Here is a 27,963-nt window from a genome sequence, read left to right as displayed (position 1 = left end):
GGCCCGACACAGAAGCACTACTGTTTGTGGGTTGAACTCAGACAAGCAACCTAATCTTGCTTGCCTTAGATTCTCCTTATGCAAAAGGGAGGTCGTGATGGTATCTGCTTCTTGGGGCTTCTGTAAAGACTGAGACACTTCAAGTCAAGAAAATAAATACTTAAGCGTATCGGAGACTTGAAACACAATTTTAAAACATGGATTAAAGATGTAAAAAAAAAAAACAAAAAACAACCCACATTCAACAATTAAAAGTATAAGCAGATTATGCCCACACACAGCAGCTATAAAACCTTACCAATGATTCGATGCATGTATTACAGATCACATCCACTTGGGATTAACAGAACCCTCCCCCACCAATAAAAAATTATTAAATTCATAAACAATGAAATATCCAAAGCAGCTTAAGCCAATAACCAGTTTTATTTATTTTTTTCTCATGTAATAGGAAGTCTGGAAATAATATATCCACGGCTAGTGTAGACAAAGAAGTGACTGGAGGGGCCAGGATCCTCTTTAGCCTGTGGCTTGCAGCCTCATGGTCACAAGACATATCTTTGAACACTAGGTACTTGGGTCTCCTTGCAAGGTGAGAAGTAGGGAAAAGAGCAAAAACAAAATCTGTAGAAGAATGCAGGTAAGAAAAATCCCTTTTCAAGAGCTCTCTTGTCAACAGCCCATACAGTGACATCTGCTTATCAGTCAATGGCCAGACTGTGACATAAAGACTGTAATAGTTGTGGAAAACTCGTTAAGAGACTTCTAAAACTAGGGTATCTTAGTAATCTGACAAAACTTGGATTTTCTTGATGTGAAAGATGTGACACCGGGAGAGCGAGAAGTGTATGTCACTCCTGCAGGGACAGGAGGCCCAGAACATTCCAGAGGATCCATCTGATGAAGACATCATGCCCTGATAGCAACGCATCTGACTTAGACACTCGTAACAAACAGGTACTAAAAATACCCACATGTTACATAGCATTTAACACAATGCCAAACAGTCCACTGGTCAAGGGAGTTATCCAAAAGGAAATGAACACATATCAAGGATGGAATTATAATAATACTATATACAAACCTGTAATGAAGCCCAAGTGTTAGAGGAGCATGATCTTAAGAATAAAGACTACAAATTAATGAGTGAGGGTCTGTTTTCATGATGAAAGACTGACAAATGCAATTTCATGATTCACTAGAAAATTCCATCAGGGTATGAATTCTCATGAGCACAAGTGAGGGGGCTGCGGCTAAAATCATCTCCACACGCGGGCCGTCCGCGGTGTGGGTTCTCACGTTTCCTGAAAGAATTCCATTGGCTAGGCTTTTTGAAGTTTTAAACAGAAATGTCTCCTAGTGTGAGTACGTTTCATAAAAACTGAGCGATTGTTGTAGGCCATGGTTTCTCAACCTCAGCAATACTGACATTTGGGGCCACATAATTCTCTCCTGCAGGGGCTCCCGGGCATTATGTGCCAGTAGCACCCCACCCCCTGCCCAGTTTTCACAATCAAAAAGGTCTCCAGATAAGCAAAATCACCACCGGGTTAGAACTGTTCCTGTAGACCAAGGGCTGGCTGGGTTTTTCTGTAAAGGGCCAGAAAGTAGGTGTTTTAGGCTCTGTGAGTCACATGTGGTGTTTGCCACATGTTTTTCTTCTTTAAAAATGTTATCAACTATTCTTAGTTTGCAAGCCATACAAAAATAGACAGTCGGCCAGTTTGCTGACCTCTCTTATAGACTTTCCCACATTCCTATTTTATAGGTTTTTCTCTTTAGTATGATTTTGTTCATCAAGAATACGGTGTGAGACCAGTAAGTCCCTGGTGCGCTCGCTCGTATGCCCAGAAGGTGCTGGTGGTGCTAAGGTCATTCTGACATTAAATACCAAGCTACGGTCTCTCTCCCTAAGTTCTCATTTTTTATTTTTAAGAGCTGAATGCGCACCTGACTCCTGCATACCACAGGTATAGTTTTGCCCCCTAGCATGAGTTCTCGCAAATGCCCACAGTGATGAGGAAAAGCAAGTCTTTCCCAGCCATGACACCAACTGGGCCCCGTCTGAGCTCTCGTGTTTCCCTGAAGGCAGACGCATCACTGGAGCCTTTTCCACACAGAAGACACGAAGAGCTTCTCTCCCCGGTGAGTTTTCACATGACTGCGAAGCGATGAGTGGTCGCTGAAGGCCTTCCCGCAGGCCAGGCACTCGTAGGGCTTCTCCCCGGTGTGTATCCTCCTGTGCACGTTCAGGTTTGAGCCTATGCTGAAGGCTTTCCCACAGTGATCGCACTCGTACGGCTTCTCTCCTGTGTGACTTCTCATGTGTGTCTTGAGGGTGGACTGGTTTCTGAAGGCTTTCCCACACTGCCTGCACTCAACACGTTTCTTTACGAGATGAGTACTCATGTGCCTCCTCCGGGACAAGTAATCCCCAAACACTTTCCCACACACAGCACATTCATAGCGTCTCTCCTGAGTGTGTATTTTCCTGTGTGTGGTCAGGTTTGAGCTCGCACTGAAGGCTTTCCCACACAGATCACACCCATACGGCTTCTCTCCGGTGTGGGAATTCATGTGCGTCTTCAGGATGGACTGGTTTCTGAACGCCTTCCCACACTGTCTACATTCGATGGGTTTCTTCACAATATGAATTCTCATGTGCTTCCTCCGTGACAAGAGATCGCCGAAGGATTTCCCACATTCTTTACACTCGTACGTTTTCTCTACCATGTGGTTCTTCTTGTGCAAGTTGAAGTTCGACTTCCATCGGAAGGCTTTCCCACACTGTGTGCATTCGTAGGGTTTCTCTCCAGTGTGATTTCGGACGTGCTCTTTGAGGTGTGAGGGATGCTGGAAGGCTTTCCCACAGTCGTGACATTCATACGGTCGCTCTCCAGTGTGTGTCCGTTTGTGTGCAATGAGGTGGCAGCTCCTGCCGTACGCCTTCCCACACTCATCACACTTGTAAGGTCTCTCCCCGGTGTGAACTCTCATGTGTATCTTCAGGGAGGAGAGGGTTCGGAAGGCGTTTCCACACTGACTGCAGTCAAAGGGCTTCTCCGTGAGGTGAGTTCGTGCATGACTCCGAAGGGCAGAGGGGTCATTGAAGGCTTTCCCGCAGGCGCTGCACTCGTAGGGCTTCTCCCCAGTGTGGATCCTCCTGTGCCGAGTGAGGGAAGCACTCGTCGTGAAGGCTTTTTGGCACTGGTGGCATTCGTGCATTTTTCTCCCGTTGTAAATGCTCACGTGTTGGGTTAGAGGTGACCTGTTCTTAAAGGCCGCCCCACAGTCCCGCCGGTGATAGGGCCTCTTGCCAGGGTGCCTTCCCATTTGCTGGGTAAGGTGGGTGCCCATGCTGAAGACTTCAAACAGGTGAGTGTACTCGGCGGGTTTCTCCCCAAGACGCGTTCTTTCCTGCTGATTGAGAGAGGAGTGACTAGGGCGTTTCCCACAGCTCCCCACGCCCCTAAGAGCCATCCAGTCCTCCCTATGTACACTCACAGGAGTAGAAACAGGCCCTATGACCAATGACGCTGTGACTGGACTGCAACAGTACTGTTCACGTCCCACTTGGGGTCTAGCAAATGAAACGGTGGAGGCTACGCCCTGAGGCCCCACATGAGTAACGTTCACAAAGCTTTTACTATTTACTGTTTAAACCTGAATTGAACCAACGCTCATTATCTGAGACTAGGTTTAGGGTTTTCCCCCAAAGCTGTGGGAAACAGTGTCTGAAACAGGTGCCTCTCAGGGAATACCACTTGCTGGTTCCTGAGCTGCTTTTCTAACAGGCTGCCCCAGCCTTCTCCCGTCCGGAAAACCAGGGATCATCCCAAGGAAACCTTACCACTGTCACACCACGGGGTGTTTCCTTGCCAAAAATGTCTTCCATGAGAATGGACCATTTGCTTTTAGATGGAGTCTCCCAATCTGCAACAAATTGGAAAAATATTAACCTGAGGAAAGAAATGTTGGCTGGAGAAAGAAAACAGTGAGATGACAGCTGATGAAAACAGGGGGATTTCTTTGCAAAACTAACCTTAAAGAAGGAAAAGCGGTGTCAAAAGAAGAACACACATAAAAATGCCTGTGCAATGTGGCTCTGTGAGATACCTGGTGATGGTGGAGGAGACACTTAACTAGATTCACTAAGGAATAACTCTTCAAAGAGTAAAACGGATAACAACAGAAGGGTACAACCAGGGGTGCAGAGTACGAAAGAATGGGACAAAGCTCACGTGGACAGGTCAAATTTACACACGAAGCCCAGCAATTCTGCTTCTGGGGATTTACCCAAAGAAAGCAAAAACACTACCTTGAAAAGATATCCACACCCCCACGTTCACAGCAGCATTATTTACAATAGCCGAGGTATGGGATCAATCTAAGTGTCCTTTGACAGATGAATAAAGAAAATGTGGCATATACACACAGTAGATTATTATTCAGCCGTAAAAAAATAAAAAGAAGGAAATCTTCCCACTCAACCACACAGATGGGTCTTGAGGGCATAATGCTAAGATAAGACAGAGACAGACAGACTGCATGATCTCACTTCTGTGTAGAATCTAAAACAAAACAAAACAAAACAAAACAACCACCACCGCCCAAAACAAAACAAAACAAAACAAAAGAACTGAGCTCGTGGATACAGAGAACAGACTGTGATGGTTGTCAGAGGTGGTGGGTGGGCAAAATAGGTGTGAAGGGGGTCAAAAGGTACAAACTTCCAGTTGGGAAACAAGTAAGTCCTGGGCTGTAGGGTACAGCATGGGGACTATAATTAATAAGTCTGTATTATACTGAAAATTGCTAAGAGGGGAGTGGGGTGGCTTAGCTGGTTAAATGTCTGACTCTTGATTTCGGCTCAGGTCATGGTATCATCGTTCATGGAATCAAGTCCCACGTCGGGCTCTGCACTGAGGGTGCAGAGTCCGCTTGGGATTCTCTCTCCCTCACGCTTTCTCCACCCCTCCCCAACTCGTTCTCTCAAAATAAATTTAACAAAAAAGTTATTAAGACAGTAAATCTTAAAAGTTCTCATCACAAGAAAAAAATTGTTTTGTACCTGTGTGGTGACGGATGTTAATCAGATTTACTGTGGTGATCACTTTGCAATACATACAAAAATTGAGTCACTATGTTGTACACCTGAAACTAACACAGTTAGTATCTCAGTGGAAAGTAAGTAAACCAATAAGTGAATAAGTCAGTCAGCAGATAGATAAAAGGAAGAGAAAAGGAAGAAACACAGACATACATACATAGGAGAGGACAGTGAGACCAAAGGACTTGTGCGAAAATGGAGAAGGGGCATTCTCAGATTTCCCTGGCTGACATTTCCTCATGGACCTCCCTGCCCGGCATCACTGAGTAAAGCAGGTGCCCAGAAGCACCCATGTCTGCCTGGTGCTTACCGGGAGATGTGGCTCGGTGAAGTCCCCTCTCCTCTGTCCTCAGCTCCTCTTCTTGTTCCAAGTGGGAGATAAGGCTGGGTTTGCCCACCTGATACCCTACTCACGGGGAAAGACACATGTTGGGGGAGGATCGTGCAGAGGACAACCCCTTCCGTTAGGCTGGGGTCAATGTTTTGATCTTCAGTGCTCTGAAGGTGGACAAGTCTGACTTAGGAGCAGCGAAATGGTGGTGCCCAATTTCTAAGAAACACAGTGAAAGGCTTTCATAAAACACAAAGCCACAAACACCGACACGCTTTGCCCTTCAAAAGAATGAAGATTGCTCAACTCAGAAACCTATGCCCAGGCTCAGACACACTTGATGACCTCCAAGGTCAATGCAATGGGCAGGTCTCGGCAACTGTTGGGGGTCACCATGGGGGGCGGGGGAGTATGAGGACGGCTTGTTCACGTTGTGTTCCAAATCCCCACAGTCCCTGGGTCACAGCAAGTACTTAAAACAAAAACATCTGCCACACGAACAGAGAAAGGAGTCCAGCCTTACCCACTGAAGCAAGGTTGCTATAGTTCTCCAACATCACATCTTTGTACAGTTTTCTCTGTGAAGAATCCAGCAAGGGCCATTCCTTTTCAGTAAAGTCCACTGCAACGTCCTGGAAAGTCACTGACTCCTGAATCACCACACATATTTGGGGTCAGTAAGAAACCAGCCCGTCTGTGTCCACAGAGATGGACTGAGGCTGGGCATGAGAGACTCTGAACACAGGACTTCCAGATGGGGCTCTGGGGACTCTTCACTAGGAGGTGATCTCATCGTATCACATGCAACACTGCTGACCTGGGGCCAAATCTCTCCACTTCTAGCCTAGCCTGAGCATTCTGAGTTGTATTATGAGAGAAACACCTGCTACGTTAGTCATTTCCCCTTACGTCCCCGATACCAGGACGGCCTTGCACCTGTCTCTGGCTTTTTCTCCTGTGCCCTGATCAGGCAGTGATCAGCCTGGGTGAGGCTCTAAAAGAACTCTAACAGGTGGCACTGGGGGCATCCTAGGGAAGTGCCTCTCCCACCCCCCAGAAGCCCAGAGATCTTCTACCTGAGAACCCACACTGGTTGGCACAGGAGGCTCCAGGCCACTGCAATCAAACAGGTCCACATCCTGGGGACAGGAATGGTCTCTGGAGGGATGAATCTCTGGCTCCTGGATATAGGCAGGGTCCTGGATGGACGCAGCTGGAGAGGAGTGGATCCATGAGGATTAAAGCCTGCCCGACACTCACAGCTCAGGAGGCTGCCCATGCAACTGTAAGTGTGCTAGGTGTGCAGTGCCTATCCTCGTCTGTCTCACACACACCATGTCTTGTAACAGGCCAGAGGAGCCCTGCCCCACTCAGGGACAGGGGAAAGGATGGCAGGCTGACATACCCATAAAAAAGCAGTACACGCTCTCAAACAACGAGTGAAGAAATTAAAGCCTTAGCAGGTAGAGCGTTTACTTGGCTCAGATTTTTCACAATAATATGGGATAAATAACAAATACAACTAAAAAAACAAAACAAAACAGGGGTGTCTGGTAGGCTCAGTCAGTGGAGCACACAACTCTTGATATCAGGGCTATGAGTCTGAGCTTCATGCTGGGAGTAGAGATTACTTACAGATAAAATATTTAGTAATAACGGTAACAGTAATAATAAATAGGTAACAGGGTTACCCACGACCTGTCTTTCCTTACACACCAACCACACACAATCCCTACTTCACCCAAACTCACAAGTCAGACACAGTCACGTGGGGGGCTCCCACGACTCTGCCCCCACCGCCTGTCAGTTCCTCCACCCTTCCTGGCAGACCTCCCCCTAGCCATGCACATCCCTGATCTCCGGGAAGTCCAGGGGCCACTTACGCATGACTTCTGAGGGCACTCATTATCACCCCAGGAACTTACCACACGTGGGAGACAGACCAGGAGCTGCCATCCTGTGAGAACGACAGTCAATCTGCCAGAATAGGGCACTGGCAGCAGGAGGCTTCCCTCTCGCTGTCACGGGACTCTTCGAGCAGGCATCTGTAGTAAATGAGAAAAAGACCAGTAGGACAAAGACCTCCCACCTCTCCGCTCACAGGACAATTCTGACTTTGCTTTTCCACCATCTCTTCTTTGGAGCAGCAAGTTCTGTCTGATCTTGGGCCTTTATCTTACTCAGGTGAGTCCTCCGGGCCAATGTGGAGAAGGTCCCTGATGTGCCTAATAAGATTCAGATCCACTCTCCCATGTGATCTGTTGCCAAGCACAACTCCATCAGCCTCCTTTACTTGTTAAACACTTGGGCTCCAGACTTGTCTTCCTTTCAACTTCAAGGCTTACCATGGTTTAGGATGGTTCTAGTAGCTGTGGGGTCGGTCCACCTATAGCCACGCATTCCAACCTCCAGTGCCTTTTGGCCACTCACTCCACACCCACACACACACCCTGGCCACAGCCCAGGCCGTGTCATCACTGGAATCAGCTTCACCTCGCAGGCAATGATTCCAAAATCTCTCTGGACAAAAACCTCTTCTCTGACACTCTTCTCACACGACCTCTCTCACTTCAGAGAGGATTCCAGGCCACCCATGCTGCTTCCATCTTGCTCTCTAACAGCAAATTCCTCCTCTCACCACCCCGCCTACCCAGCGGGAAGTCATCATCAATATCCGTCACTTCTATGACTCTCTGCCCATATAATTCCTACCAGCCAAAGGACCAACCTTGGATGATTCATTCCAACCATTGACCTCCTCTCTGAAGGTAATTGGCAAGACCAGTCTGCACACAACTGGTGACCTCCCAAACTCAGCTGCAAAAGGAGTATTTGTATTCAAGAAAAGCCTACCAGGCAACCTGACCTTCCAGTCGCCTAAAAACCGTGTACAAATCTTGCCAGTTTTTCCCAAATCAAAAATTGTCTCATCATTACGCTTACTTTCAACAAGTAATCTTATTTTCATTTCACAGTAACCCAAATAAAAAAAATGAGTTTACAGACCAAATCTAAAATGTGAACCAAAATGCAAAAGATCTAGAGGAGCAGGAACAATGTTAAGAAAGAAACACAAACGTAGAGGATTTGTACTAACTTTATCACAGTGATGGATGGAATAAGTAACAGACAAACAGGTCATTAGAACAGAACAGAGTTAGAAACAAACCTACATGTGTACAAACGATTTTCATTAAAAGAACAAAGCAATTCAGTAGGGAAAGCAATCTTTTTAACAAATGGTACTGAGTGGGGGCGCCTGGGTGGCTCAGTCGGTTGAGCGTCCGACTTCGGCTCAGGTCATGATCTCACGGTCCGTGAGTTCCAGCCCCGCGTCGGGCTCTGTGCTGACTGCTCAGAGCCCGGAGCCTATTTCAGATTCTGTGTCTCCCTCTCTCTCTCTCTCTGACCCTCCCCCGTCCATGCTCTGTCTCTCTCTGTCTCAAAAATAAATGTTAAAAAAAAAAAATTTAAAAAAAATGGTACTGAGTGGTTAAGCGTCCCACTTCGGCTCAGGTCATGATCTCATGATTCATGAGTTCGAGCCCTGCATCAGGCTCTGTCCTGACAACTCAGAGACTGGATAGAGCCTGCTTCAGATCCTCTGTCCCCTCTCATTCTACCCCTCCTCAGCTCACATGTGTGCTCTCTCTCAAAAACAAACAAACATTAGGGGCGCCTGGGTGGCTCAGTCGGCTAAGTGTCCGACTTCAGCTCAGGTCACGATCTCCCAGTTCGTGGAGTTCAAGCCCCGCGTCGGGCTCTGGGCTGACAGCTCGGAGCCTGGAGCCTGCTTTAAATTCTATGTCTTCCTCTCTCTCTGCTCCTCCCCTGCTCACGCTCGGTCTCTCTATCCTTCAAAAATAAATAAAAACATAAAAAAATAAATAAAATAAAATAAAATAAAATAAACAAACATTAAACAAACAAACAAATGGTACCAAGGGCACCTGGCTGGTTCCAGTTGGGAGACCATGTAGCTCTTGATCTCAGGGTCCTGAGTTTGAGCTCCACGCTGGGTGTAGACATTACTTAAAAAAAAAAAAAAAATGCCACTGAAAGAACTCAACGGGTAACAGGAACTTTACATTATCTTTTATCACTGCATAAGCAACAACTTGAATTAAAAACCTTTCTGAGATGAAACAGAAACCACAACATAAAAACCATAGAAAATATTTTAACAACCTTAAGTTACACAACAGTATTTTAGTCTAGACACAGAATATTAATAAATCATTAAATTGGCCTTTACCAAAAATACAAATTTTCAAACAAAATCATGAAGAAAATTAATACTCTAGCATAAAACACACAAAGATCAATGAAACAGAAATGAGATCCCAGAAATAAAGGCACACATACACAGTCAATTACTTTATGACAAGGAACCAAGGATATACAAGGAAAGGACAGTCTCTTTAATAAATAATGTTGGGGCAACTGGATGGCCACATGCAAAAGAATGAAAACTGGACCACTATGTTACATCATACACAAAAATGAACTCAAAATGATTAAAGACATGAATGTAAGACCCAAAACCACAAAGCTAAAACAAAACATAGGCAGTAAGCTCCCTGACACTGGTCTTGGCAATTCTGATTTGACACAGAAAACAAAGAAAACAAAAGCAAAAATAAGTGGGCCTGCACCAAACTAAAAAGCTTCTGTACAGTAAAGGAAACCATCAACAAAATGAAAAGGCGTGGTGCCTGGGTGGCTCAGTCAGTTAAGTGTCTGACTTCAGGTCAAGACCTTATGGTTTGTGAGTTCAAGCCCCATGTCAGGCTCTGTGCTGACAGCTCAGAGCCTGGGGCCTGCTTTGGATTCTGTGTCTCCCCCTCTCTCTGCCCCTCCCCTGTTAGTGCCCTGTCTCTCTCTCTCAAAAATGAATAAACATTAAAAAAAAAAATTTAAAGGCAACCTAACAAAAAAATATTTGCAAATCATATATCTGATAAAGAGTTAATATCTGAAACACATAAAAGAATCTTACAAGTGGGGTGCCCAGATGGTTCAGTGGGTTAAACATCCAACTATTGATTTCAGCTCAGGTCATGATCTCATGGTTCATGAGATAGAGCCCCGCATTGGGCTCTGCACTGACAGTGCAGAGCCTGTTTGGGATTCTCTCTCTCTCGCTCTCTCTCTCTCAAAGTAAGTAAATAAACTTAAAAAAAAATGAACTCTAGCCATTTGCTAGCACGGATTCACCTTGAGGGCATTGCGCAAAGTGAAATAAATCCGACAGAAAGAGCTAAATATCTATTTTTAACTTCTATGTGGAATCTCAAAAAACAAAACAAAATAGGTCATGGATACAAAGAACAGACTGCCTGAATCAGAGGGTGGGTGAAATGGGTGAAAAGCATCAAAAGGTACAAAGTTCCAGTTATAAAATGAGTAAATCATGGAGACACAATGCACAGCATGGTGACTAGTTATTAATACTGTAGTATATATTTAAAAGTCGCTAGAGAAGGTACCAAAAGGAATGTAGTCAAAGATACTGTAACACACTGTATGGTCACAGATGGTAGCTACACTTGTGAGCACAGAATAGGTTTTTGTACCCAAATGACTGTAACGTTGTGTTTGTTATACTTCGAGGAAAAAAAAAAAAAAGAAAGCTGAGAGAGTAGATCTGGAAAGTTTTCATCACAAGAAAAAAAAATGTAACTCTGTATGACAATGATGTTAACTAGAGACTCATTGTGGTGTTCAATTCACAACACACACAAATATCAAATCATTACACTGTACACCTAAAACTAACGTTTTGTCAATTATACCTCAATTCCAAAAAAAACAGTTGCGCAATTATGTATAAAGCTGCTATAAACTTTAAACAATATGAACAGTCAAGCCACAGATTGGGAAAAAATATTTGTAGTATGGGGTGTCTGGCTCTTGATTCCAGTTCAGATCATGATCTTGTGGATCATGGGATCAAGCCCCTGCACTGGGCTCCGTGCTGACAGTGCACAGAGCCTGCTTGGGATTCTCACTCTCCCTCTCTGCCCCTCACCGCTGCTCGTGTGTGTGCATGCATGCACTCTCTCCCTCCCTCCCTTCCTCTCTCTCTCTCTCTCACAAGATACGCTTAAAAAATATAATTGTAGCACATACACTTAACAAAGAGCTCGTATATTCAGATTACATAAAGAACTCCTATAAAACAAAATTAAAAAACCAATTCAACAAAAAAAAGCTAAAGCACAAAATGTAATGACAAATGTTAACAAACTTGTCAAAAGGTATTCAACGTCATTAGTTATCAGATGAATGCAAACAAAACTAAAGATCCAGCATTTTAACCCTCTAGAGTGGCCAAAATAAAAAAGACTGCCAACATCAAACGTTGGCAAGGATAGGTGGCTGAGGTTGAACTGGTTCAACTACTTTGGACAACATTTTGCCAGTTTCTTTACCATTTGACTCAGCCATTCCACTCATAGATATTTACCCAAGAGAAAAATTTTAAAACACGTTACAAAGACTCATACAAAATGTTCACAGCAATCTGATTTCATAATAGCCCCAAACTGTAAACAATCTAAATATCCATCAACAACAGAACGGATAAACACACTGTGGTATGTGCAATGGAATATTACTGAACGAACACTAACTACTGACACACACAACACGGTGGAAACTCCACGACGTTGACCAATACAAACTATACACAAAAAATGCTCTACGATTCCAGTCATAGGTCATCCACGAGTAGGTGGACTTATTTAGGTTGTTAGCAAAACTTGTTTATTGCAGTCGATAGAAGTAAAAAAAAAAAAACCGGCTGCCTGGGTGGAAGAGCATGAGATGGAGAAACTGAAAGAAGCAAGAGGAACTTTCTGGGGCAACTGAAATATTCTTCACATTTATTTTTAGCTAGTGGTTACACGATGTACACAACTGTCAAAAAATTCATCAAAGTGATCTAGTATCTGTGCACTGTCTTCACGGTAAATTATACTTTACTTTTAAAAAGTTAACAGGAGTGTTTCTAACTTTCTGGTTTCTATAAAGTTCTAACAAAATTCCTCCCAAAACCGATCTGTGATACTCTCCTCCTCTCCTATTACAAACAAGGAGATGTCTGCTCTCTCTTCTAAGGCTAACCTCTTCAGGGTAAATAAATATGGATATAAAATCAAAATGTACAGAGGAAAAAAAGTGAAATGAAAAAACATTCAAATCAAAGGAAGCTAGAGGAAAGGAAAAATAGAAAAAGGACAAATTCAACAGGCAGATATGTTAACACACAAGATTTAATAGACTAAACACTTCAACTAAAATATAGATATTCTCAAAACAGGTTAAAAACCCAGTTAGGGGCGCCTGGGTGGCTCAGTCCATTAAGTGTCCAACTTCGGCTCAGCTTATGACCTTGCGGTTCGTGAGTTTGAGCCCCGCGTCAGACTCTGTGCTGAGAGCTCAGAGCCTGGAGCCTGCTTTGGATTCTGTGTCTCCCTCTCTCTCTGCCCCTCCCCTGCTCACATTCTTCTCTCTCTCTCTCTCTCTCTCTCTCTCTCTCTCTCTCTCAAAAATAAACATCAAAAAAAAATTTTTTTTTTCAACGCTTTTTTATTTATTTTTGGGACAGAGAGAGACAGAGCATGAACGGGGCGGGGCAGAGAGAGAGGGAGACACAGAATCGGAAACAGGCTCCAGGCTCCGAGCCATCAGCCCAGAGCCTGACGCGGGGCTCGAACTCCCGGACCGCGAGATCGCGACCTGGCTGAAGTCGGACGCTCAACCGACTGCGCCACCCAGGCGCCCCGAAAAAAAATTTTTAAACAAATAATCAAGCTATATGCTGTTTACAACAGACATCTAAAACATAAAGATATAGCAAGAATGGAAATAAAAAGAAGATATACAAGACACACACTTTTCTTTTAAATCTGGTTTAAATACATTAGTATCCAACAGAAAGAACTAAGGCAAAAAGGTTCAGAGAAAACTGAGGTATTACATAACGAAAAGAGGTATAATTCAAGAAAAAAAACCCTACATATATGTATATATACATATGTGCACATATATGTGTTTTAACAGCCTCAAATACACACACACACACACACACACACACACACACACACACACACACAAAGATAGAGGGACGCCTGGGTGGCTCAGTTGATTAAGCGTCCAACTCTTGATCTCAGCGCTCAGGTCTTGATCTCAGGGTGGTGAATTCAAGTCCCGCACTGGGCTTCATGCTGGGCATGGAGCCTACTCAAAAAATAAAAATAAAAAATAAAAAAAGACTGAAGTCTAAGGAGCATGGATAAAGCCACCACCAGAGGTCTCACTAACACGGTTCAAGCAGATGATTCAGTAACTACATGCATACTGAACAAGACGAAACAGTATACCCTAGCTACTATAAACTCCAACCACACAGGTACAACGTGTCTCAGAATATGGCATCTATCTCTGAAAACAATGCAATGAAGTTAGCAAACAGTGTCCAAAGGGTAACGAGAAAAATGTGACAGGAATGAGTATTAAAAAAGAAAAAAATTCAAAATAATTCACATGTCAAAGAAGTCATAATACATAATATTTATAACTGAAATATAATAAAATACACTGAAATTCTTTGGAACGCGACAGGTATCCAATGTTAGAAACTGGAAAGAAATACTGCAAAAAAGTAAAAGGAAGAAAATTATAAAGAGCAGAAAGTTATGAGATGAAAGACATACATATGATGAAGTCGTTCAGTCAAGGCAAAAGTTCTCTAAGAAAAACAAAACTCACAAAATTCTGGCAGGACTTATTTTATTTTTAAAAAAGGAAAATCTATGAATGAAAAACCAGATTATGTTACAGATGTAACAAACATTAAAAATATAATAAAAACATTAACGACTTTGACTATACAATTTAAACCTTAGAAGGAATGAGTAAATCCCTAAAGAAATTTTACTTACCATAAAGAAATAAAGAACTTGGATGCCCTATGACCTTTAAAGGAACCGAAACAAAGAAACAACTGCTCAAAAAATTTCCACAAAGAAAACCCCAGATCTAAATGGTTTTTTCCTGGTGCAGCTCCCTTTTGCAGAACAAGTGATTCTATTCTCAGGCAAAATATTCCAGAGTTTAGAAAAAAGGGAATATTCCCACCCCATTTTATGAGACTGGCATAAACCTGAAACAGAAAAGGAAAATTACAAGCCAATTTTACTCAAACACGGATCCAAATCTCCAAACACACTAGCAAATGGAAGCCAAAAATGATACAGTAGTGCCTACCTTTACAAGTAAGTTATTTACCAACGCAAACGTCATGAATCATTAGAAAACCAACTGATTTAATTTGCCACATTACCAGACAAGTAAGAAAATCACACTATTCACTCATGCATTCAATGCACAACAGTAGTATGACAAGTCAGGCACTGTTTAAGGTACTAGAAATATACAGATAAACAGATATCAAAGCAGATTCCAGAAAAAAAAAAATTCACTTGTTAAAAGCCTAAACCTTTCATGAGAAAAAACTCTTAAACTAGGAAAAGACGGGAGTTTCCTTTACTATCTTTAAAAAAAAAAAAAAAGCTTCGACCAACATAAAAAGTCAATTATCTTCAAGGTTGGGGGGAAAAAATGGGACTACCTAGAGTTTGCTGCCCAAACTCCATTCAATGGTACCAGAAGTCTCCAGCGAGTCCAGCAAAGTAAATAATAAAAAATGAATGATGCAAACGGAAAATAAAAGTAGTTACTATTTATTCTACAGAGGAGAAAACTGTCTATGAAGAACATTCAAAACACTACACAAAAACCAACCCAAATTCAATACACCAAGCCCTTGGGAAAAAAAAATTCCTAAGCACTAAAAACAAAGATCCTACAAATAAATCTAACAACAAAACTCTCTCTCTCTCACACTCCTTAAATCCTTTATTTATTAAAATTTTAACATTTATTCATTTCTGATAGAGACAGAGTGGGAGCAGGGGAGGGGCAGAGAGAGAGGGAGACAGAGTCCGAAGCAGGGTCCAGGCTCTGAGCCATCAGCGCAGAGTTGGATGTGGGGCTTGAACTCATGAACCACAAGATCATGACCTGAGCTGAAGTTGGACACTCAACCAGCTGAGCCACCCAGCTGCCCCAACTCCTTAAATCCTTTAAAACTTCATTGAAAAGCATTGTAGAATATACAAGCAAACATTCTATATCAATAAATAGATATAATAAGATTAATTGTAAGATTCAATGAAATAATGCCAACATTATAAAAACTCACATACATATTCAACACAACTTGAAAATAAAAACTCCATGGGTGCCCGGGTGGCTCAGTCGGTTAAGTGTCACTCTTGGTTTCAGCTCAGGTCATGATCTCAGGGTTCATGAGGTCCAGTCCCGCTTCAAGCTCGGGCTGACAGCGCGGAGCCTGCTTGGGATTCTCTCTCCCTCTCTCTCTGCCCCTCCCATGCTCTCACTCTTCTTTCTCTCAAAACAAATAAACTTAAAAAAAAAAAAAAAAGGAAAAAGAAAACGCAAGTATGGGGAACTCTAAACTGACCCTAAAATTTAAGCCATGAAGTGTCTGAAAAAGAATGGGTAAGTGTATGCACTTCATCTACAAGGTACTTAAAAATCTCTAAATTAAAAAGTGCACTTGCAGAGGCACCTGGGTAGCTGAGTCGGTTAAGCGGTAGACTTCCATTCAGGTCATGATCTCACGGTTTGTGAGTTCCAGCCTGGAATCAGCTTGGAGCCAGGAGCCTGCTTCCGATTCTGTCTCCTTCTCTTTGCCCCTCCCCCGCTCACACAGTCTTTCTCAAAAATAAACATTAAAAAAAAAAAAAAAAAGTGTACTTGCATTAATGGAAAAAAGAATGTCTCTGAAAGCACTTGAGTGAGTCCATTCACAAATAATTACCAAATTAGGAAATACATTTTTGGAAAAACATATAAACAGTAAAATCCTTAAAGGAATTTATGGGGAATGAGGGGGATGCAGGAATGACCACACAGGTTCGATGTTTCCTAATCTCCTTCTTGGTCTGGTTTGTAGATTCGATTTACCACTGTCCTTTTAAGAGTGTGTGTTTTCATTTTTTTTTTTTTTTTTTTTGCAAAGAGTGTTTTCATACTTTTTTTGCATGTTTTATATTCCAATTAAAAAATATTTGAAAGGAAAAGGATAAATAGCAACCACAATAAGATAGTAAAAATCAATGCAAAATAGTAATCACAATAAATGTTAATGGACTAACTCTCAGGTTAAATAACAGAACGTTGAGGTGAACTTTTTTTTGAAGTGAACTTTTAAATCCAGTTATAGGCTGCTTACACCAGTCAACTAAAATAACAGGGAAGTGCACGGAAAAGTTTTAAATATAAGATTTAACATTCAATACAAATGTTAATAGGAAGCCGGTGTGCCTCTATTAATATTGGACAAAATGGACCGCAAAAGAAAAGGAAGGTATAATCCTCCCGGTCTCCCGTTCCGGACAGACCCCACCATAAAGTCCTGAATTCACTTGGGCGGGGCTTCTCCCTCTCCACCCCAAGGGGTCTTTTTTTTTTTAAAAGCCAGATCATCAGAGCCTCCCCTTGTCCTAAACACAGCGGTCCTAAATTTCAGTCCTCGCGTACCAGCATTTCATGTCGTTGATCACAGAGTCTAAAGCACACTCCTCACCGGGCTGCCTGGCTTTCTGGTCCCAGGTCTCTGTCCCCAATTACTCCTCCCTGCCTTATGGGCCTTTCGTGTCCTCGGGAAGACCGAGGGTAAAGGGTTAAGTGAGGAAATTGGGGCTTACAAGGCTGACGTTAGAATTGGGTGGAATGGAGGTCACGGAAGCTGCCGCTGAAAGGACGTCAAGTTCATACAACAGGTGCGGTCTGTAGCGCGGAAGTGGAGAGTCCCCAACAACCGGGTGAAAGCCGCGATGGACGCCTCCTCTGCCCATGTGTATAGCCGCAATCGCCTCCCGAGAGCAATGGCTTCCGCTTCACTTCCGCCTTCTAACTCTCGCGGGACTTCAAAGGCGGCTTCTAACTCGGAAGCCTGGGGCAGAGAGGATTCTGGGAGATGTAGTTCTCGAGTTTAGACGGTTATGGCAGTTGTGCCCAAGTGGAATCTAACGATCCACATTTCCCAACTTCCAATTGTTCCAGTGTCCCAGAACCCAGTTCTCGGGTTTCTTTTCGTCTTATAATCATTCTCTTGGTGGTAGCAGCGAATCTCACCGTGTTAGAACTATTTATACACTCAAGGCTCAAATTTCCACCCACAGCCCCCCACCTCTACCGTGGATTCCAGATGGTATGAGACTTGCACTCTCCACTTAGATATTTTAAAATGCCACAAATCAAACTCCTGACTTCACCCTCTCAACCTCAAATAATAGCAACCCCATCTTCCCACTTGTCCACTGTAAACCTTGACAAAACCCTCAACCTTTTGATTTGTCCTGTCCACCAGGGAATGTTCCGTTCTACCTTGACCGTCACCCCAGAGCCTGATCACTTTGCCAAAAAAAAAAGGAAAAGTTTTCCTTGTTCCAGAGTCAAGAGAGGTAGTGTCGGGACTTAGAAAAGTCCAGATTAGCATTTTGTGTTCCTCTTTTATAATACCTGAACTAGAAAGTTAGGAGACCCAGCTGCCAGTGAGGGTGTTTATTGAGGCAAGGTGAGCCCAGGAGGAGTGCAAGCAGTCCATGCCTGCCTCTTAGCATGAGTTTTGTTTTTTTTTTTTTTTAACTTTTTTTAATGTTTATTTATTTTTGAGACAGAGAGAGACAGAGCATGAACGGGGAGGGTCAGAGACAGAGGGAAACACAGAATCTGAAGCAGGCTCTAGGCTCCAAGCTGTCAGCACAGAGCTGGACGTGGGGCTCGAACTCACGGACCGTGAGATCATGACCCGAGCCAAAGTCGGAAGCTCAACCGACTGAGCCACCCAGGTGCCCCTCTTAGCATGAGTTCTAATCCCAACTCCACTAAGGCAGGCAACTGCAGTATGTTGCCTATAGTCTGTCCCTTCTGTGTAAATGAGCTGGCTTCTAAATTGTGAGACTCAAATGGGAAAAGTAAGTAATCTGATTATTGTTGTATAGGGTCAAGAAGGGCACAAAACAAGCCAAGCCCACTTTGCAGAGAGGCAAGCAAAGATGGTAAGACCTGGGGCAGAGGATCCTTGGGGTCAAGACTGGGGAAACTCCAGAGAGATTCCAGAGAGGGTAAAGGGTCACGTCTTAGATATCTGGAGCCAGCACAGAAGAGGAAAAAAGGAAAAAGATTCAGTTAGGATTCAGGCAGGACCTGGAGTCATAAAAACAGAAAGTCGGTATTTAAAATCAGTAAACAATGCTGGATCAGGATCAATTTGTCTAATCAGTGCTGAATCCCAGTAAACTCGCAAGAATTAATTGATGGAATGAATGAAAGGGGAAAATACCACTCACCTAACTCTTCAAAATTAAGAGTAGGAGGTTTCTGCAATATTTCTCAAACAGTGGGAAGTATTGTTAAGGAAAACAGCACCCGAAGGTTGGAAAAACTTCACGCACATTGTGTTTCTGTAGAAAGATAGGACTATTGTAGGGAGATAAAATATGTTAATCTGGAGTGCAGGGGTGGTTCAGTTGGTTGAGTGACTGACTCTTGATTTTGGCTCAGGTCATGATCTCATGGTTCCTGAGTTTGAGCCCCACATCGGGCTCTGTGCTGGCAGCACTGGAGCCTGCTTTGGAGTCTCTCTCTCCCTCTCTCTCTTGAAATAAATAAACTTAAATATGTTAACCTTAGGGTGGTGGGAGGGGGGATGGGCTAAGTGGGTAAGGGGCATTAAGGAATCTACTCCTGAAATCGTTGTTTCACTATATGCTAACTAATTTGGATGTAAATTTTAAAAAATAAAAGATAAAATTAAAAAAATATGTTAACCTTAAAAAATGAAACTGTCAGTTATTTTAGCAGCAAACAAGGAGGGGGGACTTATTTGGGAATAGCAGAGAATTGCAATCCTGGACAAATAAGCTAAGGAGTCCACAGAACAAAGGAGCGAATGCTCTTTGATAAAGGAAAGCAGGAAGTTGGGAAGGGCCGTCATAAAAAATCCATAAGCGTAAACTGGTATTTTGAAGTATAGTGCATTTTCATTGACTGAGTGGTGATAGTGTCTCATTGGCTGGGCTGTTAACGGGACAGGAGAAAACCTTTTATCTTCTTGCTGGGATAGTAAAGTGATATGAACTTGCTAGGTGCCTCTCTTCTTGTTTAGTCTGCAACTGACAACGAGGGATAGGGCTGAGAGCACCCCATTGACTCCCCACCTTCCAGATTCCATTCTAAATGAAGTTTCCTTTTATTAATTTTCACAATTGATGAGTTAATCCTGGTGAACACTCCCCCCCCCCGCCTGTGTAAATGGCTTTTAGTTATTCACACTGCCTAGTGAAGCTGGAAAGACATACTTAAAGTGGACTTTTATTTATTTTTAAAATTATTTGTTGAAGTATAGCAAACATTCAGAAAGTCTGTGACTAAAATTTATTTATTTATTTATTTATTTATTTATTTATTTATTGAGAGCATGCATGCATGAGCAGGGGAGGGGGAGAGGGAGAGAGAGAATCTTAAGCAGCCTCCACACTCAGCATAGAGCCAGGACCCTGGGATCATGGCCTGAGCTGAAATCAAGAGTCAGGCACTTAATGGGCTGAGCCACCCAGGCACCCTGTAAATAAATTTTAAAAGTGAACACACCTATGCACAAATCATAAAATCTACAAAGGGCACATGCCTATGCAATTGCTACCCAGGGTTTTTAAAAAGAAAATTACCAGAAACCCAGAACCTCTTTCATGGTTCTTGTCACTACAACCCCTTATCTTCCAAGAAAAACCCTATTATGAATTCTTGTGATATCTGATAGGACTCAGAATACAACTGCCCTAAAATATGGCACCTTACCATATTGAATATGTTAAGGTGAAAGAATTTGAGAAACAGCTGGCTCAGGAAGGACTCTCTGACCTTCCCCTGAATCAGATCGTAAGATGTTCAAGTGATAGATGTCCTTTCTGTACCAGAGGAAAGGAGTATCTTTATCTCTGAAGATGAAGTGATGCAGAGAGGAGTCGGAATGAACAGGATCACTAAATTTCCCTCAGTGTACTACCCTGAAGCCTATATCCATTTGTCCTATCACATTTTCCCACTACTTTCTACTCTTCATCAAACTTTGCATAAAAATGCCTATCTTAACTTCTTTGTGCTTTCATTGCCTTATGAAGGCTCCCGTGTCAAGTAGAAAATCAAATTTACATGTTTTCTCTTGTTAATCTGCCTTTTGCTACAGAGCTCCATCCAAGAACCTAGAAAGGTAGAAGGGAAGATTTTTTCACCCTCTCCTACACATCGTGGAAGAGTTTTGCCTGTTTTTTGAACTTTATGTAAGTGGAATTAAACCCCCAAACTCCTTTGGGTTTGATGCAGGAGTAAAAACCCGACCAATGCAAGAGAACAGCGCCACCTGGTGTATGATACTAATGACTGCAGCGGGACCAGGACCAAATTTTCAGTAAAGATGGGTCCATTCTCATACTGTACACAAAAATCAAAATCATTGAGAGGCAAAACAAAAAATATGAAGAAAAATATGACTTAATCGCTTGGAATAGGAAGATATTTCTTTTTTTTAATTAATTAATTTATTTTTCCAGAGAGAGAGAGTGTGGAAGGGGCAGAGAGAGGGAGACAGAGAATCCCCAAACAGGCTGTCAGAACAGAGCCCCATGCGGGACTCGAACTCACCCACCGTGAGATCACGGCTCGCTTACCCGAGCCACTCAGGCACCCTGAGAGATATTTCTTTTTTTTTTTTTTTTTAATTTTTTTTTTCAACATTTATTTATTTTTGGGACAGAGAGAGACAGAGCATGAACGGGGGAGGGGCAGAGAGAGAGGGAGACACAGAATCGGAAACAGGCTCCAGGCTCTGAGCCATCAGCCCAGAGCCCCACGCGGGGCTCGAACTCACAGACCGCGAGATCGTGACCTGGCTGAAGTCGGACGCTTAACCGACTGTGCCACCCAGGCGCCCCGAGAGATATTTCTTAAATAGGAGGCAAAGGAAAGAAAGATTTGATAAGCTGGAACACATTAAAATTAAGAACTGATTAAAAAGAATTAAGAACTGCTCATCAAAAGACATCACCGATAGTTAAAAAAACAACCCATGAAGTGGACGAAAAACATATATCTACAAAAGAATTCATACTCAGGCTATATAAAGAACTTTTACAAATTAACAAGAAAAAGGCAACTTGACTTAACAATAGGCAAAAAAAAAAAAAAATCTGGACACATCACAAAACAGGATGTCCAAATGGCCAATAAACATAGGAAAAGGTTCTTGACTTTGTTAGGGAAATGCTAATTAGATTACCACAATGAGATACCACTACTCACTCAACAGAATGGCTATAAGAAGACTGAAAATATTAAGTGTTAGTGATGCTAGAGAGGAAGCAGAACTCATGTTGCTGCAGGGAGGGCAATTTGGCATATTCACACTGGAAAACTGGTGGAATCTACTACAGCTGCACATAAGCATATCCTATAACCCAGAAATTCCACTCCTCAGCAAAAGACAAGTGCAGAAATATTCACGCAGCATTGTTATTAGTAACCAAAAATTGGAAACTATACAAGTGCCAGTTAACAGTAGAATGAATAAATAAACTGTAACCATATTCACAAACCAAGAATGAACAAACTGCCACCATATGTAACATTCTAGATGAATATCACAAACATAATGAGTTAAGTAAGAAAGCCAGACACCTTACGCCTGGGTGGCTCAGTCTGTTGAATGTCCCTCTGACTCTTGATTTCAGCTCAGGTCATAATCTCGTGGTTCATGGGATCAAGCCCTGTGTCAGACTCTGCCAACAGTGTGGAGACTGCTTGAGATTCTCTCTCTCTCCCACTGTCTCTGCCCTTCCTTGCGTGTACTCTTTCTCTCAAAATAAATAAATAAACTTAAAAAAGAAAGAAAAGAAAGCCAGACACAAATGAGGACATAATGTACTCCACTGATACACAAAGTTCAAAACAGGCAAAGTAATCTGTACTGTTAGACATCAGAGGGTCATTACCCAGGGGGCAGGGAGACATTGATTGCCAGGGAAACAGAGGGCTTCCTGGATACTGGTTGAGTTCTATTTCTTGATCTGAATGGATACTGACAACATGAGTGTGACTAGTTTGTGAAAACTCATCCAGTTATATGCATATTGTGATTCACTGAATGTATATTATTGTTCACTTTATAACCTAACTCAACCTCAGTCCCTAGGCTCTATGGTTTCCTCATCTCAGAAAGTGGCAACTCTTGGGGTGCCTGGGTGGCTCAGTTGGTTAAGCATCTGACTTTGTCTCAGATCATGATCTCGCGGGAGTTCGAGCCCTGCGTCGGACTCTGTGCTGACAGCTCAGAGCCTGGAGCCTGCTTCGGATTCTGTGTCTCCCTCTCTCTCTGACCCTCCCCCATTCATGCTCTGTATCTCTCTGTCTCAAAAATAAATAAACATCAGAAAAAAAAGTGGCAACTCTTAACAAACAATTCAAGTCAAAAAACTTTTGAGTCCTTCTTGACTCCTTTCCTTCTCTTACACCCCATACCTCAGCAAATATCAACGGTGTACTTAAAGTATATATCCAGAACCAGCCCAGTTCTCACCATCTACACTGCTATCCTTTTGGTCCACACCTCTTCCAACTCTACCAAACTGTTGTAATGTCTTCTGTCTGGTCTCCCTGCCTCTGCCCTTATTCACATTGAACCCAGCCACCAGAGCAATCCTTTCAAAGCCTAAATTGGAACATATTAGTCCTCTGCTTAAATCTCTCTGATGGCTTCTTACTGATGTTGGGTATTTTCTATTTGCTACTCTAACCCATACTCTACCCTGGCCTGTTGTCCAGGAAGGTTGATCTATTTAGACTGCATCAAGAGATATCGCTTCTCGGCCTTTTGGCTAAGATCAAGTGTAGACTGCATCAAGAGATTTCTTTGCCCTCTGGCTTCCTATTGGGTTGGGCCAATGAGAAGCACTAGCAAGTTATCAGAGGAAAGAAGAGTGAGGCTTGGGTATGTATGCCCCATCTCCCCTCCTGTAGGTCTCTAAGGGCTGGCTGCACACCTCCGATCTCTACTCCTGTAATTCAGCCTTCTCTTCATACACTACTCCTTTGATTTCCCTAAACCCCACTCATACCTTTGTAAATATTGCCTTCTTGAGTTCTATTCAAGTTATTCTAAATTCAGTGTGTCATCTGAATGAACAAAGGGTACCAAAATGACCTCAAGAAAGAGGCTCTCATAGAGGACTCTGAGGTTGGGTTGGTTACATATTTGAGGAGCTCATTGATGACCTCTTTGTGAGGGGGAACGAGGCATGGATGACACACTGCAGAGAGTGATATCACGATTACTCAAATTATCATTCATGGCAGCATTAGATGAAGCACAGTTGCAAGTTTTGGGAAATGAAGTGGTATGGCACCCACTTCATTTGCTGTGGCAATACTCATTATGAAATTTGTGGAGTCTCCTGCTTTTTAAGACATTTCCAGGGGCGCCTGGGTGGCGCAGTCGGTTAAGCGTCCGACTTCAGCCAGGTCACGATCTCGCGGTCCGTGAGTTCGAGCCCCGCGTCAGGCTCTGGGCTGATGGCTCAGAGCCTGGAGCCTGCTTCCATTCTGTGTCTCCCCCTCTCTCTGCCCCTCCCCCGTTCATGCTCTGTCTCTCTCTGTCTCAAAAATAAATAAAACGTTAAAAAAAAAAAAAAATTAAAAAAAAAAAAAAGACATTTCCAGAGAGAGACACAGGTGAAGGGAGAAATAAAAAGCTGTAGATACACAGTGGAGACCATGCATAGAAAGTTAGATATCTTGGGGGGAAAATGGGAATTTGCTGGGTGTGTGTCTGGTCTTGTCCTAGATAAACAGTGGGGTCACCAGTAAGTCTTATCTTAGTCACAATGGGGAAAGGAGGGTGTTTGCAGTAAGTAGTTTCTGGAACTCAAAAGGGTAGGAGGTGGGGGGATTACTAGTCCTGGTTTTGTGGCAGCACAGGTAAAGTTGAATATTTCATTCTCCTTTACACGTTGATGTTGGTATTTAACCACAGATATAAATGACTAGTTTATTCTAAGACATTTTACCTGTCTTCAATTATTTTTTTTCTTTTTCTTCTTCTTTTTACTTTTTTCTTTTTCTTTTTTTTTCTCTTTTTCTTTTCTTTTCTTTTACTTTCCTCTTTCTTTCTTTCTTTTTTTTTTTTTTTTTTGAGCAGTGGTTCTCAATGAAGGATTGGATGTCATAGCAGTTTGGGTTGGGTGCTACTGGCATCTAGTGGTGGAACCAAGCTAAACATCCACCAATGGGCGGGACACTCCCACAACACAGATACATTGGGCTCCAAACCTGGTTAGTGCTCAGGCGAAGAGCAGGGGGTTGAGTACAAAAATTGCTACCTGTCTCTGCTTTGAGACCCAGGGCTTCACACGCTGGGCAACCATGTCTGAAAACCTAAACTTCTTCTGAGATGCAGAAATCAAATGGGCTCTGAGGATTTTGAAGTGCATCTTGATTTTCCCTTGGAGTTACTGATCATTATTCATTTGTTAACTTGTATTCAAAACAGCAGCTCAAACCTATAGGATTTTTATATGGAGTTTGTCAAATTTTAGTTATAAAAATTCAGAAGAAAGGGCTTCAGATTTTAGCTGAGATCCAGAAAAGGGCAGGAAGCAAATTTTCTGTAATGGGCCATACAGTTAATATTGTAGGCTTTGTCGGTCTAAAGAAAATCTCACCTCCCCCTGTGCATTCTCCTTTAACCTCACACAACACTCAAAACTACTTCGGATACTTCTGGCCTCTAAGTCTGTGTGTGTGTGTGTGTGTGTGTGTGTGTGTTTACCCCAGACTAAATGATTCTCACATTTTCTAGCTACCAGCTTGGTGTCCTGCAATTCAAGTTAGTTCTGACACTATCTATCTGGAGTTAGTGTCAGATCCCACAGGTTAAGTGTTCAGTCTCACAAACCGCCCCATCCCACTTCAGATACCAATTGTAGTCCAGATTGTCACCTATGCTTCCGGCTGACCAGCTATAAGTCAGAGGTTCCCTTAGTCCCTTCCTCTGGTTCAATGAATTTGCTAGAGCAGCTCACAGAATTCAGGAAAACAGGTTACTTATTAGATTACTGCTTTTTAACAAAGAATATTAAAGGATAGTAACGAACAGCTAGATAAAGAGATACCTACCTAGGGCAGCGTCTAGAAGTGTCCTGAACACAGGAGCTGGTGTCCTTGTGGAGTTTGGGGTGTTTTGCCCTCCTGGAACTTTTGATGTGTTCTTACTCACCAACTCAGAACCCTGTCTTTTTTTTTAATCATGGTTTCATTACATAGGTTTGATTGCTTGAATCATTGGTCATTGGTGATTGGGTCAGCCTCCAACACCTGGAGGTTGGGGTTTGGGGCTGAAATTTCCTTCTAATCACTGCTCTGTCTTACTGGCAACCTGCCCTGAAGCTATGAAGGGGCCACTTAGCCAAGAGTCATCTCATTAGCATACCAAGGACACTCTTATCACTTACGAGATTCCAAGGAGTTCTGTGTCAGGAACCAGAGACAAAGACCAAATATTTTTCCATAGAGACAAAAGTTAGCCTTCTATTTATACAGATATTCTCCCCCTGGCACTCTCAGAGAGCACACAGAACAGAGCCCAGAAAGTACTTCTCCTTAAAAAGATTGTTCCCTCCATAGAGCTAGCTTGGTACAGAAATTTAGCTTCAAGCCTAAGATAGCATTGAGTTAATAATCAGGTATGTAATATTAATTACTGTTCTCATTTTATAGGTGAATTGAACTCAGAGTTTAGTTAATAAATGACAGGTGCTAAAACACAGGACAGTAGACCTTAATATAAAGCTATATGACTTGACTTGAGAGCCAGGATTAACCACTTGGCTAGAATTGAATTAGGGAGGAGTCGGGATTTCTAGCACACCCAGTACTTCATTTCCTCTCACTCATTCTAGAAGCCTACACACAAGTCAGATGACAGAATAATGAAAACGAAGACATTCCAGAGATGAGTTTCCTCAAGGCTCCCTTGATGTCCCTGTTCCTCAGGCTGTAGATAAAGGGGTTCATCATGGGAGTGACTACCGTGTACATCACTGAGGCCACTGCCCTCTTCCTGGGAGAGAGAGAAGATGCAGAACTAAGGTAGACTCCAACACAAGTCCCATAGAATAAGCAAACAACAGACAGGTGAGACCCACAGGTGGAAAAAGCTTTGAACTTTCCACCAGTTGATGGGATTCTCAAGATGGAGGAGACAATTCGGGTGTAAGAGAAAATTATCCCTGAGAGAGGACCAACACCCAACAGGCTAGTCACTAAATACACCAGGACGTTATTGATAAGGGTATCAGAACAGGCAAGTTCAAGGATTTGAGCAAGCTCACAGAAGAAATGGGGGATTTTCAAGTCTGTGCAGAAGGACAGGTGCACCAGCATCAGACTGTGGAGCAGGGCATTCATAATGCTAATGAACAAGGAGAGAAGAATCAGCAGGCCACAGAGGCGAGGGTTCATGATGACCCTGTAATACAGAGGGTGGCAGATGGCCACATAGCGGTCATAAGCCATCGTAGTTAGGAGTAAATTGTCCATACATATAAAAACCATGAAAAAGTATACTTGAATGAGACAGCCTCCATAAGTGATAGATTTGCTCTGTGTTTGGATGTTCACCAGCATTTTGGGGACTATAGTGGAGGCGAAGGAGATGTCGACAAAGGACAGGTTGGAGAGGAAGAAGTACATGGGGGTGTGGAGGTGGGAGTCAGAGCTGACGGCCAGGATAATGAGCAGGTTCCCGAGCACGCTGACCAGGTACATGGACAGGAACAGCCCAAACAGGAGGGGCTGCAGTTCTGGATCCTCCGAGAGACCCAGGAGGAGGAATTCTGATACTTCTGTCTGGTTTTCTGATTCCATGTTGTTGAAGTGCCTGCTGAGTTAGAGACAGGAGTTAGTTACGATGAAACAGACACACAGACGTCACTTGCTTGAGAGACATCTTTTATTTATGCTTTAAATTCTAGTAATATTTAAACAATTCTTCCCATCAGGTTCGTCTATGCCTTTTTTCCTTCACCAAGTAAATATTGAGTGACTTCTATGTATCATCCATTTTTCTAATGCTAACATTAAAAATGAAGGGACACCTGGGTGGCTCAGTCAGTTAAATGTCTGACTTCCACTCAGGTCATGATCTCATGCTCCTGAGTTCAAGCCCCAGGCTCTAGGCTGACAGCTCAGAGTCTGGAGCCTGCTTCAGATTCTGTCTCTGTGTCTCTCTGCCCCTCCCCAACTCACACTCTGTCTCTCTGTCTCTCTCTGTCTCTCTCTCTCAAATATAAATAACATTTAAAAGAAAATTTTT

The 27,963-nt window shown here is 42.9% G+C and overlaps 2 protein-coding genes across 3 annotated transcripts; both read right to left on the bottom strand.

The window, feature by feature from the left end:
* Positions 1-407: 407 nt before the first annotated feature.
* Positions 408-17,449, bottom strand: ZNF317 (zinc finger protein 317). 2 transcript variants are annotated; one of them, XM_030299336.2, is made up of 7 exons: positions 17,243-17,449; positions 7,367-7,486; positions 6,518-6,654; positions 5,965-6,091; positions 5,421-5,516; positions 3,851-3,933; positions 408-3,420 (listed from the first exon to the last, which is right to left on the bottom strand). In XM_030299336.2, the coding sequence occupies exons 2-7, from the start codon at positions 7,395-7,397 to the stop codon at positions 2,098-2,100; spliced, it is 1,797 nt and encodes a 598-aa protein (XP_030155196.1). In that variant the 5' UTR covers positions 7,398-7,486; positions 17,243-17,449; the 3' UTR covers positions 408-2,097. The 2 variants fall into 2 exon arrangements, with proteins under 2 accessions (XP_030155196.1, XP_030155206.1); XM_030299346.2 differs by having other exon boundaries at positions 408-3,417; positions 17,243-17,438.
* Positions 17,450-26,552: 9,103 nt separating this feature from the next.
* Positions 26,553-27,515, bottom strand: LOC115527576 (olfactory receptor 7G3-like). The gene has a single exon (XM_030335301.1). The coding sequence runs from the start codon at positions 27,513-27,515 to the stop codon at positions 26,553-26,555; it is 963 nt and encodes a 320-aa protein (XP_030191161.1).
* Positions 27,516-27,963: the final 448 nt, after the last annotated feature.

This window comes from Lynx canadensis, chromosome A2 (assembly GCF_007474595.2).
Source record: "Lynx canadensis isolate LIC74 chromosome A2, mLynCan4.pri.v2, whole genome shotgun sequence".
Taxonomy (NCBI): Eukaryota; Metazoa; Chordata; class Mammalia; order Carnivora; family Felidae; genus Lynx; species Lynx canadensis.
The sequence above is the reverse complement of the archived record's forward strand: the minus strand, read 5'-3'. Positions and strand labels throughout refer to the sequence as shown.

What these genes read in the sequence shown, in the direction of transcription:
- ZNF317 (XM_030299336.2), bottom strand. Translation starts at nt 7,397, where the DNA reads ATGGCAGCTCCTGGTCTGTCTCCCACGTGTG. An exon ending in CAACCAGTGTGGGTTCTCAG is followed by an intron (nt 6,092 to 6,517) that starts GTAGAAGATCTC and finishes GTGGTGATTCAG; the next exon opens with GAGTCAGTGACTTTCCAGGA. An exon ending in CACCCCGTGGTGTGACAGTG is followed by an intron (nt 3,421 to 3,850) that starts GTAAGGTTTCCT and finishes TCTCTCAATCAG; the next exon opens with CAGGAAAGAACGCGTCTTGG.
- LOC115527576 (XM_030335301.1), bottom strand. Translation starts at nt 27,515, where the DNA reads ATGGAATCAGAAAACCAGACAGAAGTATCAGAATTCCTCCTCCTGGGT.